The 16321-nt window shown below is 48.9% G+C and overlaps 1 protein-coding gene across 2 annotated transcripts in view; it reads left to right on the top strand.

The window, feature by feature from the left end:
• MMD2 (monocyte to macrophage differentiation associated 2) overlaps positions 1-16321 on the top strand; it is a 54345-nt gene that overhangs the window by 30677 nt on the left and 7347 nt on the right. For both annotated transcript variants that reach the window (XM_023197882.2, XM_023197883.3), the window contains exons 2-4: positions 2918-2999; positions 8864-9024; positions 13093-13167. In XM_023197882.2, coding sequence (XP_023053650.1) covers positions 2918-2999; positions 8864-9024; positions 13093-13167 — 318 coding nt within the window. The remainder of the gene's footprint in view (positions 1-2917; positions 3000-8863; positions 9025-13092; positions 13168-16321) is intronic.

The following is a 16321-nucleotide window of genomic DNA, read 5'->3' as shown; positions in this document are numbered from 1 at the left end:
CTTAATAAATGCTCCATGAGCTGCACTTAGCATGGAGCCAGCACACAAAAGGTACTTAATAAATGCTTCATGAACTATACTTAGCATGGAGCCAGCACACCAAAGGTGGTTAATAAATGCTTCATGAACTATAGTTAGCATGGAGCCAGCACACAAGGTGCTTAATAAGTGCTCCATGAGCTGTACTTAGCATGAGGCCAGCATACAGAAGGTGCTCAATGAATGCTCCATAACTGTACTTAATCTGGATCCAGCATACAAGAGGTGCTTAACAAATGCTCCATGAGCTATATTTAGCATGGAGCCAGCACACAAAAGATGCTTAATAAATGCTTCATGAACTATACTTAGCATGGAGCCAGCACACAGAAGGTGCTCAACGAATGTTCCAGGGTCTTTACCAGCATGAAGCCAGCACACAGGAGATGCTGAATAAATGCTCCATGAACTCCTGGTGTGACACCAGCATACAGAAAGTGCCCAATAAATGCTTAGTGCCCCATATATACTGCATGGAGTCATTTGTTCTGAACCATACACTCATTTGTTTGGGGGGGCAGTCTACAAAGTAACCATCGGACATGGGGGGAAGGTTTTTGGTGTGTTTAGTGGAGTTTAACCCCATTGGGTGGCTGCTGCTTGGCAACGTTCAGGTGAGCTGATTCCGAGCCTCTGTGGCCGAAGACATGCACGCTGCTGTGGTCCTGGCTGCTGCTCTGACAGCCAGGTGTGTGCAGACCTTACCACCAGCTCTTGGATGCCTCTTTCTTGCCCAGCCAACCCTTGTCTGTCTTCCCATCCTGACCTAAGTCCCCCAGCACAGACTTGTGTCAAGGCATAACCAGACGTTGGAGTCAACCGGGGCTGGGTTGAGTCCCTTCCCACCCTGTGATCTCCTTCCCTTACCTCCCTGCCCTGTAGCTTCTCCATCTGTAAAATGGTCAATAGCTCCACAGGGTGCTCCAGTGAGGATTAAACAGAGGTGATAACGCTTTGAAGATTCTAAAAAGGCACACAAAACATAGAAATTTTTGTTTTGTTTGTTTTGATTTGTTTTGTTTTTTGAGAAAGACTCTCTCTCTGTCGCCCAGGCTGGAATGCAGTGGCACGATCTCGGCTCACTGCAACTTCCGTCTCCCAGGTTCAAGTGATTCTCCTGCCTCAGCCTCCCAAGTAGCTGGGATTACAGACCTGTGGCACCACGCCCGGCTAACATTTTTTTTTTGAAATGGAATCTCACTCTGTCACCCAGGTTGGAGTGCAATGGTATGATCTCGGCTCACTGCAACCTCCACTTCTCTCAAGCGATTCTCCTGCCTCAGCCTCCCAAGTATCTGGGATTATAGGCACATGCCACCACTCTCAGCTAATTTTTGTATTTCTAGTTGAGACGGGGTTTCACCATGTTGACGAAGCTGGTCTCGAACTCCTGGCCTAAAGTGATTCGCCCGCCTTGGCCTCCTGAAGTGCTGGGATTATAGGCCTGAGTCACCACACCTGGCCAAGAATGTTTATTTTTAAGATAAAGTCATGTAGCAATTTCACCTGAGCCCAGCAGAAATAAGTGCGTGTGTTCACCAAAATATGTGCATAAAAATGCTCATGGGCCGAGTTATCCATAATGTCCCCAAACAGGAGTGTCCCCCTGCAGTGGGTTGGAGAAGTCACTTGTGGTCTGTTCACCCAGTGGAATACGATACAGCCATGAAAACTACCAGTTGCTGTACCCCAAAATGTGGATGAATCTCACAAAAATCACATTAAGCAAAAGAAGCCAGACACAAAACAGCGTGTTCTCTATGAGTTCATGGAGCAAGTTCAAGAACAGGGGAAACAAATCCAAGATGACAACGGCAGAGGGTGGTTTCCCTCGGGAAAAGGAACCCCTGGGAGGGGGCACTGGGCACTTTCTTGGGGGTGAGAAGTGAGCCGTAGCTCTTCCTGGATGGTGGTTGCGTGGGTCTATGCATCTGTAAAAATCCTTCGAGCTGACCCCTTGCAGAGCTATATTGTTCGTAAGCTGTACTTAGAGAAAATAAAAAACAGGAAATGAGGCCAGAAGCGGTGGCTCACGCCTGCAGTCTCAGCACTTTGGGAAAACCAAGGTGGGAGGATCGCTTGAGCCCAGGAGTTCGGGACCTGCCTGAGCAATATGATGAAACCCTGTCTCTGTAAAAAATACAAAAAAATTTTAGCCGGGTGTGGTAGATTGTGCCTATAGTCCCAGCATCTCAGGAGGCTGAGACGGGAGGATCGCTTGAGCCCAGGAGGTGGAGGCAGCAGTGAGCCATGATTGCACCACTGCACTCCAGCCTGAGTGACAGAGTGAGACACTTTGTGGAAAAAAAAAAAAAAGGCTGGGCGTGGTGGCTCACGCCTGTAATCCCAGCACGTTGGGAGGCTGAGGTGGGCGGATCACCTGAGGTCAGGAGTTCGAGACCAACCAACATGGTGAAACCCCATCTCTACTAAAAATACAAGAATTATCCGGGCTTGGTGGCACACGCCCATCTACTCAGGAAGCTGAGGCAAGGGAATTGCTTGATCTCGGGAGGCAGAGGTTGCAGTGAGCCGAGATCACGCCACTACACTCCAGTCTTTTGACAGAGCGAGACTCCGTCTCAAAAAAAAAAAAAAAAAAAGTGAAGAGAGTGCCACATCTAGCATTTAGCAAAATTTTGTAAGAAACACCACGCTGGGGATTAGGCACAAAATATTGGATAACCCAAAACCATTTAATGATCAGAAAGAGTGAGGGAAGGGAAGGAAGAGGAGGGGGGATGGAAAACGGAGGAGCGCTCTTCTTTTCCTACCAGTAGGAAGTGAGGTCTTCAGGCTTCCTGGGAATTCGGATGGCACCTCTTCCCCAGCAGAGCCTCCTGGAATTCTCCCTCTGGAATTCTCCCTCTCCTTCCAGGTTCATGAACCACCGAGTCCCTGCCCACAAGAGGTACCAGCCCACAGAGTATGAACATGCGGCCAACTGTGCCACCCATGCTGTGAGTTGGCTTTTGGGGGGTTCAGGGCTGAGATGGGGACACTTCCAGGGAAGAGGGGTGGGGGAAGGCAACTCCTTCACGTATGTCCCAAGTGGCCCATTCTTCGCGTCTTCTGTGGCCCTCAGGCCCTCCGAAGAGTGAGTGCGTCTCGTGGGAAAGCCACTGGGGTAAATTGGGCTGCAGTGCTGGGCGTGCCTCTCTCTTGCTCTAAGGATACTTGATGGGGCCAGGCATGGTGGCTCACGCCTATAATCCCAGTACTTTGGAAGCCTGAGGCGGGCAGATCACCTGAGGTCAGGAGTTTGAGACCAGCATGGCCAACATGGTGAAACTGCATCTCTACTAAAAATACAAAAATTAGCCGGACATGGTGGCAGGCACCTGTAACCCCAGTTACTCGGGAGGCTGAGACAGGGGAATGCCTTGAACCCAGGAGTCAGAGGTTGCAGTGAGCCGAGATCGTGCCATTGCACTCCAGCCTGGGTGACAGAGCAAGACCCTGTCTCAAAAACAAACAAACAAAAGAGAACCTTCGACGGCTCCCTAGTACCTAGTTCGGCATCCTGTCACTCTAGCAAGCTCCTAGCCCATCTGGCCACGCACCTCCCACCAGCATGCTCTTGCTCTCAGCCTCAAGCACTTGACTCTGTCACTGTTTCCTAAATAGAAGACATAACTCCATGCCTTTGCATGCGCTGTTCCCGCTGCCTGGCATACTTCTTATCTGCACTCCAGCCCTGCCTATGAAACCCTTTCCATCATTCACAACCCTTGCTGGAATGTTCTCCAACAAAGTCTTCCCCTCTGCCCAGATGCTGGGAAGCTCTGAGCCGGTGCCTGCCTCCCCAGCCATTGTAGCCCTCACGGCCCAGCACCACGCTAGCTGGAATATACCAGTCCATCGCACATTCATTCAGCAAACAGTTCCTGGGTACCCTCAAGGCAGCAGGCAGTGCTCCAGGCCCTGGCAATGCAGACATGAGTTCAGACAGAATCTCTGCTGGATTCTTTGGTATCTCAGGACATCTCAGCACACCTGGCACAGGGAGGTGACCAAATAGCCTGTGTGGAGGTGAATTAATTCTCAAACCCCCCGCCTTGACCTGTTAGACCCCGGGGTCTATTGTGTGTTTGGCCTGAGCCCAGGGCTTTCACGACGAGCCGCCGGTGTAATAGAAAGGAGTGGCTGGTGCTGATTTGAACTTGGCATGTGCCAGGACCACACTGAGTTCTTTTTTTTTTGAAACAGAGTCTCGCTCTGTACCCCAGGCTGGAGTGCAGTGGCGCGATCGCGGCTCACTGCAATCTCCACCTCCTGGGTTCACGCCATTCTCCTGCCTCAGCCTCCTGAGTAGGTGGGACTACAGGCACCTGCCACCAAGCCCGGCTGATTTTTTGTGTTTTTAGTAGAGACTGGGTTTCGCCGTGTTAGCCAGAATGGTCTTGATCTCCTGACCTCGTGATCCACCTGCCTCGGCCTCCCATAGTGCTGGGATTACAGGCATGAGCCGCCGCGCCCGGCCCACACTGGATTCTAAGTTCGCATTTTCTCAGTCAGTCCCTTTTGAGCAGGTGCTCTGCTGAGCAGAGACTGGTTCTCACTGGCTCATCTCTGAAGCCCCATGCTGTGTGCATAAAGGGGCTTGGAAAATATTTGAGAATGACCACATGACCGCCTCTTTTGCAAGGGAGGAAACTGAGGCTTGGATGAGAGAATCTGCCCAAAGCCGCAAGCTAATTTATCGACACAAGTCTATACTGCACCCCAAAAAGTAAAGCTCTAGGAACAGAAGACCTGCTTTTGAATCCCAGCTCCATCATTTAGTGGCCCTGAGCCTCAGTTTCCTTATCTGTAGAATGGGCATCGTAAGAGCCAAGGGTAGCCGTGAGTGTTGCTCAAGGCACCATGTTGGCACAATGTGGGCACATTGACAAGTGTGTTTCTTTTCCAGCGTGCTCTTGAATTGGCCGGGCGCAGTGGCTCACGCCTGTAATCCCAACACTTTGGGAGGCTGAGGCAGGTAGATCACTTGAGGTTGGGAGTTCGAGACCAGCCTGGCCAACACGATGAAATCCCATCTCTACTAAAAATACAAAAATTAGCTGGGTGTGGTGGTGTGCACCTGTAATCCCAGCTACTGAGGAGGCTGAGGCAGGAGAATCGCTTGAACCCAGGAGGCGGAGGCTACAGTGAGCCAAGATTGTGCCACTTTACTCCAGTTGAGTGCAGAACAGAATGAGTGAGACTCATTAAAAAAAAAAAAAGAAGAAGTGCTGACTTGATCCTGTCATCATACCTGGGAGAAGCTGTGAGGCTGGGGACAAAAACCTATTTATGATCTCCTCTGGCCACTATAAACACAAAGCATATCATAGTCCAGCAGGCTCCAGGAAGTGGGTGACTGAGTCACAGGTACCAGGCCCCTGCTGTTAACTCATTCATTTATTGGATGCACCCTCAGTTAGCACCTATGAGCATAGCGTGAGGACAGGGCATGTATCATTTCATTCCTGAGGACATGTCCTGTGCTCACAGGTTTGTGGAATGAATGAATGAGTGAGTGAGCAACGGAATGAATGAATACTAGGCATGGTAGGTGATCGCAAAATAGCACAAAATAGGAGCCAGGCGCAGTGGCATGTGTCTATAGTCCCAGCTACTCAGGAGGCCAAGGCAAGAGGATCATGTGAGCCCAGGAGGTTGAGGCTGCAGTGAGCTGTGATTGTACCACTGCACTCCAGCCTGGGCAACAGAGAGATTCCATCTCTAAAAAAAATATATATATATTTTAAAATAACACAAAACATAATCAGAGTCTACAGCCTAATGACAAAGATGTCCCCAAATTATGAAGTAGCATGAAATAGATGCTGTTTATTTATTTAATTTTTTGAGATGGAGTATTGCTGGGACTACAGGCGTGCGCCACCAGGTCTGGCTAATTTTCGTATTTTTGGTAGAGGCCAGGTTTCACCCTGTTGGCCAGTCTGGTCTCAAACTCCTGGCCTCAAGAGATCTATTCACTTCGGCCTTCCAAAGTGCTGGGATTACAGGTGTGAGCCACCACACTTGTCGAGTTGTTGTTTATTTTTTAAGATGACATAATAAGATTAACGACAGTGATATTTTTTTTCTTTTCTTTTTTTTTTTTTTTTTTTTTGAGATAGTCTTACTCTGTCACCCAGGCTGGAGTGTGGTGGCGCAATCTTGGCTCACTGCAACCTCTGCCTCCTGGGTTGAAGCAGTTCTCCTGCCTCAACCTCCCGAGTAGCTGGAATTACAGGCACAAGCCACCACGCCTAGCTAATTTATGTATTTTTAGTAGAGATGGGGTTTTACCATGTTGGCCAGGCTGGTCTTGAACTCCTGACCTCAGGTGATCCTCCTGGCCTTGGCCCCCCAAAGTGCTGGAATTACAGGTGTGAGCCACCGCACCCGGCCAGAAATGATTTTTTAAAGTTATAATTCCATCGCCCACAGCAAGGCTTCTATCTTCCCTGTTGATGTTCAGTCAGTCATGCGCAGATGGACATGTAGGTGGCTGATGGCCTCTTATTAAAGAGCCATACCATTCTGGTGCATTGCTGTTGACCTGTCCCCATCCAGCGCCTAGCCTGGATGTCGGGGAGGCTAGCAGGGCACCTCCTTCCTTTGGGACTCACCTGGGCTGATTTTGCAGACAGATTGCTTTTCAGTGAGTCCTGGAGGATGCACGTTGTCGGGGCTGAATTCTCACTGCCTACTTTTTAAAAAAAAATGTTTAAAATTATTTATTTCTTTTGAGACAGAGTCTTTCTCTGTCACCCAAGCTGGAGTGCAGTGGCACGATCGTGACTCACAGCAGCCTCTGCCTCCTGGGTTTAAGCGATTCTCCTGCCTCAGCCTCCTGACTAGCAGGGATACGGACACCTGCCACCACCCAAGCCCACCACGCCTGGCTTTTTTTTTTTTTTAAAGTAGAGACGGGGTTTTGTCATATTGGCTAGGCTGGTCTCGAACTCCTGACCTCAAGTGATCCACCCACCTTGGCCTCCCAAAGTGCTGGCATTACAGGTGTGAGCCACTGCACCAGGCCCTGACTTGCCTACTTCTGCCCAAAAGGGCTCTTCCAGCATTCCTTCCTTCTTACCTGCCTCCCTGCCTGCCTTCAGTATATATTTGTTAGGTGCCCACCGTGCACTGGTGACCCTGTGCAGCTCGTGTTGTGTGGGGGAAATAATGATGAAGTAAGTCTATCATATAAGATGTGGGGGCTGCCAGGAAGAGAGGGCACCAGGTGCTATAGACAACAGGAGAGGCCTGCGTCAGTCAAAGGACAGAGCAGGTGCTCCTGCCAGAGTGATATTAACCAGCTGCTGAAGGATGACTAGGAGCTAGTCTCCAGGAGAGTGACAAGGGAACAGCATGTGCAGAGCCCCTGAGGCAGGAAAGTGTTGGGACAACTGGACGAAGGCCAGGAAGGCCAAGGCATAGTGACTTGGGGCAGAGCAGGAGGGAGAGTAGGGAAAAGCAGAGTAGAGGGGCTGGGAAGGGCCAGGCCATGCACTTATAAAGGCAGAGGATTTGGAGATTCCATTCTCTCCGGTGAATCATGGTGGACCATCCACGACTTAAGAATAATTTTGAGATAGAGTCTTGCTCTGTCACCAGGCTGGCATGCAGTGACACGATCTCAGGTCACTGCAATCTCCACCTCCCGGGTTCAAGCAATTCTCCTGCCTCAGCCTCCTGAGTAGCTGGGATTACAGGCGCATGCCACCATGCCTGGCTAATTTTTTGTATTTTTTAGTGGAGACGGGGGTTTCACCATATTGGCCAGGCTGGTCTCGAACTCCTGACCTTCTGATCCACCCGCCTCGGCTTCCCAAAGTGCTGGGATTGCAGGTGTGAGCCACCGCACCCGGCCACCATCCACTATTTAAACCCGTTTACAAACTGAATGGTACCTGGGCGCCTGTGCTGCTCAGGGCTGGGCTTTTCCTTCAGGGCAGTCCAAGCAGATGAGGTCAGGACATCAGTGATGATGATGTGTGACATGCGGCACATCATACTTCTCTGTGTGGTGGCCCAAGGAGGGGCTGGGGTGTGGTGGGGGCGGCCACTCCCTGGGACGTGGTCTTTGATCGTTTCGTACATGGACCCCTTTGAGATATTTGAATCAAATATCTAGACCTGCACTGTCCAGGTTGGCAGCCACTGGCCCCATGTGGCTGTTGAAATTGACACCTGAGGCTGGGAATGGTGGCTCACACCTATAATCCCAGTCCTTTGGAGGCCAAGGTGGGAGGATCGCCTGAGGTTAGGAGTTCAAGACCAGCCTGGGCATTATAGCCAGACCCCATCTCTATAAAAAAATGTAAAAAGTGGCCAGTTATGGTGGTGTGTGCCTGTAGTCCCAGCTACTTGGGAGGACAAGGTGGGAGGATCACTTGAGCCCAGGAAGTTGAGGCTGCAGTGAACTGTGATTACACCACTGTACTCCAGCCTGGGCGAGGAAAGAAGGAAGGAAGGGAGGGAGGGAGGAGGAAGAGGAAAGGAAAAGAGAAAGAAAAGAAAAATGGAAAGGAAAGAAAAGGGGAAAGGGGAAAAGGGAAAGGAAAGGAAGGAAAGAACAGAGGAAGGAAGGAAGAATGAAAGGAAAGGAAGGAGGGAGGAAAGGAAGGAAGGAAGCAAGGAAGGAAGGAAGGAAATTTACACTAGAATCCATTAAAGTAAAATAAAATGATTCCATTCTTCAGTGGCACTGACCACATTTCAAGAGACGAGTTCTGCCACGTTGGGCAGCTCAGCCGGGGAAGGGGCAGGAGGCGTGCTCTGAGCCGCCCAGCTGCTGCACCTGTCCCCGCCGTCCCCGCCCCTCCAGTTCTGGATCATCCCCAGCATCCTGGGCAGCTCCAACCTCTACTTCCTGTCGGACGACGACTGGGAGACCATCTCCGCCTGGATCTACGGCCTTGGCCTCTGCGGCCTCTTCGTGGTCTCCACCGTGTTTCACACCATCTCCTGGAAGAAGAGCCACCTCAGGTGCCTCCTGCCCAGAGGGGACCCATGCCGGGTAGGGGGTTGGGGCAGGGGGGACCCATGGTGACCCGGGGGGTGAACCAGGACATCTAGTCTGCCTAGTGACATTCTCTGCTGAGCTGGGAGGGGCTGGGGTAGGTGACCCAAAGGCTGGCTTTGCAGGAGGCACAAGCCCTGCCTTACACAGGCTGCAGTTGGGTCTCTTTGGGGCTGACCACCTCGCCCAGGGGAGCCCAGTTTGCTCACTTATTTTTTTTTATTTTTATTTTTTGAGATAGAGTCTCACTCTGTAGCCCAGGCAGGAGTGCAGTGGTGCTATCTCAGCTCATTGCAACCTTCGCTTCCTGGGTTCAAGCAATTCTCCTGCCTCAGCCTCCTGAGTAGCTGCGACTACAGTGTGTACCACCACATCCAGTTAAATTTTGTATATATTTTTATTTTTTGGTAGAGATGGAGTTTCTCCATGTTGGCCAGGCTGGTCTCAAACTCCTGACCTCAGATGGTCCACCCACCTCGGCCTCCCAAAGTGTTGGGATTACAGGCGTGAGCCACTGTGCCTGGCCAACACTGTGCCTGGCCAACTTTTTTTTTTTTTTTTTTGAGAAACAGTCTCAATCTGTTGCCCAGGCTGGAGTGCAGTGGTAGAGTCTCGATTCACTGTAGCCTCCACCTCCAGGGCTCGAGCAATCCTCCTGCCTCAGCTTCCTGAGGAGCTGAGATCACAGGTGTGTGCCATCATGCCTGGCTAATTTTTGTATCTTTTTGTAGAGATGAGGTTTCACCATGTTGCCCAGGCTGGTCTCCAACTCATGGGCTCTAGTGATCCACCTGCCTCAGCCTCCCAAAGTGCTGGGGTTTCAGGGACGAGCCTTCACGCCTGGCTTGGTTTGCTCGCTTCTGAGAGGAACAAGAGAAAAGCCCTTGCTGGCTGCAGGGTGGTCATGACGGGCCAGCTCCCCTCTGGGCTTTGTTCCAGGCATGCTACAGGTGCCATTCCCTAATCTTTTCAATAATTCTGTAATGTAGGCATTAGAATCCCTGAGTTTTACATTTTTGATTTTTTTTTTTTTTTGAGATGGGGTCTCACTCTGTCACCCAGGCTGGAATGTGGTAACGGCTCATCTCGGTTCACCTCCACTTCCAGGACTCAAGCGATCCTCCTCTTTCAGCCTCCTGAGTAGCTGGGACTATAGGCATGCACCACCGCATTTAGCTAATTTTATGTATTTCTTGTAGAGATGGGGTTTCATTATGTTGCCCAGGCTGGTCTTGAATTCCTAGGTTCAGGCGATCTGCCCTCCTTGGCCTCCCAAAGTGCTGGGATTACAAATGTGAGCCACTGAGTCTGGCTAGTTTTGATTAAAAAAAAAAAATTACAGTGAGGCCGGGCAAGGTGGCTCATGCCTGAAATCCCAGCATTTTGGGCGGCCGAGGTGGAAGGATCACTTGAGGTCAAGAGCTTGAAACCAGCCTGACCAACATGGTGAAACCCTGTCTCTACTAAAAATACAAAAATTAGCCAGGCACAGTGTCTGACACACACCCGTAATCCCAGCTACTCAGGGGGCCGAGGCACGAGAATCGCTTCAACCTGGTAGGCAGAGGTTGCAGTGAGCTGAGATAGTGCCACTGCACTCTGGCTTGGGCAACGGAGTGAGAATCTGTCTAAAAAAAAAAAAAAAAGAAAAGAAAGAAAGGAAAAAGAAAAAGAAACAAAACCTTATTTGCTCAAGGTTGCATAGCAGCCACATTCAACCCAAACTGACTCTAGGAATCCAGGCCCCCCATAAAGCTGTATGCTGCTCCCTTTAATTTCTAGGAAGACATGCAGTTGAGCCGTGCATACAATCATTAGTCAAATTTGTTCAGGGCTGCACTTCGCTAGACAGAACCACAGTTTGTATGGGTCAGTGATTGCTTTGTAACGAAGTATGCCAGAGCATTGTGGCTTAAAATAACAAGAAACACTTATTCTGTCTCAAAGTCTCAAGGGGTTAGGAATTTGAGAGCTTTAGCTGTGTGGCTCCAGTCCGTGGTGTTTGCTGTAGTCAGAGGTTGACTGGGGCTGCTCTCATCTGACGGCTTGACTGGGGCTGGAGAGTCTAAGCACCTACGCTTGGCTGGTGACCTAGTGCTGGGTTGTAGTGTGCCTGTGTCTTCACAGCCACATGGGAGCTTGTTTTCCCCAAACTTAGCAACTTAACAGAACCAGGCAGAAGCTGTAATGTCTTTTATGATCTGGCCTTAGGAAGCATGCACCATCATTTCTGCAATGTCTAGTGGTTCCCTGAGTTTACCTTATTTGTTTTGGGAGGGGAGGGCCCCAGTGTGTGAATACCAGGGGTGTGACTCATTGGGCACCACTGTGGAGGCTGGCACATGCCAGTCCCATGTATTGAGGGTTATCGCTCACTATGCAAGGTGAGGTCATCATAAAAATGGCTGTTTATTTATTTTTATTATTTATTTATTTATTTTGAGACAGAGTTTCACTCTTGTTGACCAAGCTGGAGTGCAATGGCATGATCTTGACTCACTGCAACCTCTGCCTCCCAGGCTCAAGCAATCCTCCTGCCTCAGCTTCCCTAGTCGCTGGGATTACAGGCACTCACCACCACACCCAGCTAATATTTTGCATTTTTAGTAGAAACGGGGTTTCGCCGTGTTAGCCAGGCTGGTCTCAAACTCCTCACCTCAGGTGATCCCCCACCTTGGCCTCCCTAAGTGCTGAGATAACAGGCATGAGCCACCACACCCGGCCAAAACAGCTGATACTTATTGAGCACTTACTATATACTGTGCCGAGTATTAGCTAATTTAATCCTTCCCACAGCCCTGTGTCAGGTTGCTGGCATCCTTCGTATTTGACAGAGAAGGAAGCTGAGATCTAGAGCGAATAGGTAACTTACTCAAGGTTATGTACTCCTGAAGTGTAGAACTGGAATTCAAACCCAGGCCTTCTGGCTCCAGAGCTTGGATCCGAACCACTAAGTTCTTCTAGCATTAGGATGTCAGCTCCCAGACAGTCTTGAGGGGCACGGAATTTAGTAGTTTTTGCACCTTTTTTTTTTTTTTTTTTTTTTGAGACAGGATCTAGTTCTGTTGCCCAGACAGGAGTGCAGTGGCACAAACATGGCTCAGTGTAGTCTCAACCTCCCAGGGTCAAGAGATCCTCCTGCCTCAGCCTCTGGAGTAACTAGGTGTACAGGCACGCACTGTTATGCCTGGCTGATCTTTCTAATTTTTAGTAGAGATGAGGTCTCACTATGTTGCCCAGGCTGGTTTCCAACTTCTGAGTTCAAGCAATTCTCTTGCCTCAGCCTCCGAAAACTCTGGAAGTACAAGTGTGAGCCACTCTATCTGGCCATTTTTGCACTTTCTCCACAGAATTCTTTCCCCATTATAAATCTTTGGAAAAACCCAGTATATAAAGCAGAAATGCACAGTGGCTCTGATTAAGGTAGGGGAGGATGGCCGGGCGCCGTGGCTCACGCTTGGAATCCCAGCACTTTAGGAGGCTGAGGCAGGTGGATCACTTGAGGTCAGGAGTTCGAGACCAGCCTGGCCAACATGGCGAAACCCCGTCTCTACTAAAAATACAAAAACCAGCTGGGAATGGTGGCAGGTGCCTGTAATCCCAGCTATTTGGAAGGCTGAGGCAAGAAAAAGAAAATGGTTTGAATCCGGGAAGCAGAGGTTCCAGTGAGCCGAGACTGTGCCACTGCACTCCAGCCTGGAAGACAGAGTGAGACCTTGTCTCAAAAAAAAAGAAAAAAAAAGTGGGAAGGAGGATGTCCAATCCTTACTTGCAGGGGCACACGGCCCTCAGTGGAACCCCCGAGGCAAGGTGTCTCCATGAAGTCCCTAGGGTGATAAGGAGCCTGGTTTGAAGACCACTGCCCTGGTCACTTACAGATCGGGATTCTGAGGCCCAAGGGGTCCTGGCTGGATAGAGGAACCCAGGCCCGCTAACCTGTAGGCAGGCACGATCAGCCTAGGGCACGGCTCTGGGGGCACTGGCGCTTCCCTGCTGTGCAGGGGCTGTGACCGCCGGCTTCTCTGCTGCCCTAGGATGGTGGAACACTGTCTCCACATGTTCGACCGGATGGTCATCTATTTCTTCATAGCGGCTTCCTACGCACCCTGGTGAGTACCGTCCCACCACTCAGCAAACGCTTGGCAGCCTTTCTTTTCATTGTTTGAATTTATTTTTCTATTTGGCTGGGTAATATGTTGACTTGGCACAGAGGAGTTAGGTGAAAAGCTTTCTGCCACACTTTTCTCCTTCCTGACAGCAGCTACTTATACCCACTTTCTTGTGTGTCCTTCTTGAGTTATTTTATGCAGAAAAAGCAAATATATACATCTTTTTTTTTCTTCTGAGAATTCTGAGACAGAATCTCACTCTGTCGCCCAGGCTAGAGTGCAGTAGCGAGATCTCGGCTCACTGCAACCTCTGCCTCCCCGGTACAAGCGATTCTCCTGCCTCAGCCTCCTGAGTAGCTGGGATTACAGGCATGCACCAGCACGCCCAGCTAATTTTTGTATTTTTGGTAGAGACGGAGTTTCACCATGTTGGCCAGGCTGGTCTTGAACTCCTAACCTCCAGTGATCTGCCCACCTCTGCCTCCCAGAGTGTTTGGATTATAGGTGTGAGCCACCACGCCCATCCAGAAAAGCAAATATTAATATGTACATATGTATGCATGTGTCTATATATATACACATATATAAATATGTGTAATAGACAGACATGTGTACATATGCATATACATACATGTATACTTATATTTATATTTACTTACTATTTAATTTATTTAATATAGCTTTTAAATTAAAATATTTTTTTTAGAGACAGGGTCTTGCTGTATTGCTTATGCTGGAGAGCAGTGTTGTGATCATAGTTCACTGCAGCCTCCAGCTCCTGGGCTCAAGTGATCCTCCCGCCTCAGCCTCCCAAGTAGATGGGACTGCAGGTGCAAGCCACCATGCTTGTCTAATGTTTTTATTTTTGTAGAGATGGGTCTCACTATGTAGCCCAGACTGGTCCTGAACTCCTGGCCTCAGGCCATCCTCTTGCCTCAGCCTCCCAAAGTGTTGGGAGTACAGGCATGAGCCACTGCAGTGGCCACATTTTATAAGTACATATTTATTTTGTTTCTATTTTTTGTTTCATTTATGTTTTTTGAGATGGAGTCTTGTTCTCTTGCCCAGAATTTTCACCATAAAATTCACTTAGATTCTGAAGTTAAGATAAATTATGTAAAGCACAGGGAAATTGGATTTTCAGCCGGGCGCAGTGGCGTGATCTCGACTCAATGTCTCACCTCCCAGTTTCAAACGATTCTCCTGCCTCAGCCCCCTGAGTAGCTGGGACTACAGGCATGCGCCACCATACCCCGCTAATTTTTGTATTTTTAGTAGAGACGGGGTTTCACCATGTTGGCCAGGCTGGTCTCAAACTCCTGACCTCAGGTGATCCGCCTGCCTTGGCTTCCCAAAGTGCTGGGATCACAGGTGTGAGCCCCTGCGCCCAGCCTGAGCCTCTCTTCTTTACCTTTATCCCTGGCTGTGATTGGGCACTGCCCTGTGCCAGGCCCTGTGCTGGTATCTGAGGGTATTGTCACAAACAGAACCCCCAGCTCCCTCTCTTTATGGGGGAAAAAGAAACAAACCAAAAATCAAATAAATACTGAAGGTTTTACATAATCAGGGAGAATACAGACATTTTCAAAAAGCCAAAATTAGAGCAATCAGAGAGAAGCTGATGGAAATGAAAGAAAGAGACAAATTCTTCAGGCATTGAGACTGAAAAAATAAATTATTTGCAAAGTGAAAAAAACAAGCTGGCTTCTGAATGTGGCCACAGCACCATTTAATGCTGACACACAGTGGAGACACTTCTAATAATTTCCCAAAGATAGACTTCAGAATAAACTATCAAATGGGGTTGTCATGCAGACATAAAAACAATAGGCACGATTGTCACACATGAAAGAAGTCCAAGAATCCCGTATCCATGAATAGTGTTTGAAGGAAACTAGTTTGTGACGGCGTGTGCCTGTGTTCCCAGCTACTCAGGAGGCTGAGACAGGAGGATCGCTTGAGCCCAGGAAATCGAGGCTGCAGTGAGCTATGATTGTGCCACCACACTCCAGCCTGTGAGAGAGAGCCCTGTCTCTAAAAAAAACAAACAAGAACCCAAAACATGTAATTTTAAAAATCCAACTTTTTTTTTTTTTTTTTTTTTTTTCTGAGATGGAGTTTCACTCTCGTCGCCCAGGCTGGAACTCAATGGCATGATCTTGGCTCACTGCAACCTCTGCCTCGTGGGTTCAAGCAGTTCTCCTGCCTCAGCCTCCCAAGTAGCTGGAATTACAGGCTTCTGTCACCACAACCAACTAATTTTTGTATTTTCAGTGGAGATGGGGTTTCACCATTTTGGCCAGGCTGGTCTTGAACTCCTGACCACAGGTGATCCACCTGCCTTGGCCTCCCAAAGTGCTGGGATTACAGGCGTGAGACACTGCGCCTGGCTGAAAATCCAATTTTCTTGTGCTTTACATAATTTATCTTAACTTCAGAATTCAAGTGAATTTTACAGTGAAAAAACATTTGTTTGAATTTCAACAAAATTTTTGTGTCCATTTTCTTCTTTTAAAGTCAAGTTAAAAAAATAAATAAATAAAAAAGTCAAGTTAAAATTAAATGTAATACTTTTACTTTAAAATGATGTGCATAACTTAATTCTCACCCTTTCTCCTTTCCCTTCATCCCATCCTATCCTTCTACCCAGTGGCCTATTTTTAGGTCTACTTGGAAGGATATCTAGAATGATGTTCACGGATGGGTATTTTGGGTAATGAGACGGGTTATTATTTTTTACTCTTAAACTTTTCAGTGTTACTTAACTTCTTTATAATGACAGACTCCATGCAGGTCTGGAGTTGGCAGAAGTTTTACGTAACACATTCTCATTTCAGAAATTCATTCCAGGCCAGGTGCAGTGGCCCACGCCTGTAATCCCAGCACTTTGGGAGGCCGAGGCGGGCAGATCACCTGAGGTCAGGAGTTCAAGAGCAGCCTGGCCATCATGGCGAAACTCCATGTCTACTAAAAACACAAAAATTAGCCAGGCATGGTGGTGCATCTGTAATTCCAGTTACTCAGGAGGCTGAGGCAGGAGAATCACTTGAACGCGGGAGGCGGAGGTTGCAGTGAGCTGAGATCATGCCACTGTACTCCAGCCTGGGTGACAGAGTGAGACTCCATCTCCAAAAAAAAAAAAAAAAAAAAAAAA

This window comes from Piliocolobus tephrosceles, chromosome 8 (assembly GCF_002776525.5).
Source record: "Piliocolobus tephrosceles isolate RC106 chromosome 8, ASM277652v3, whole genome shotgun sequence".
Classification (NCBI taxonomy): Eukaryota; Metazoa; Chordata; class Mammalia; order Primates; family Cercopithecidae; genus Piliocolobus; species Piliocolobus tephrosceles.
Note: the sequence above shows the minus strand (reverse complement) of the source record. Positions and strands in the feature narration are given on the sequence as shown.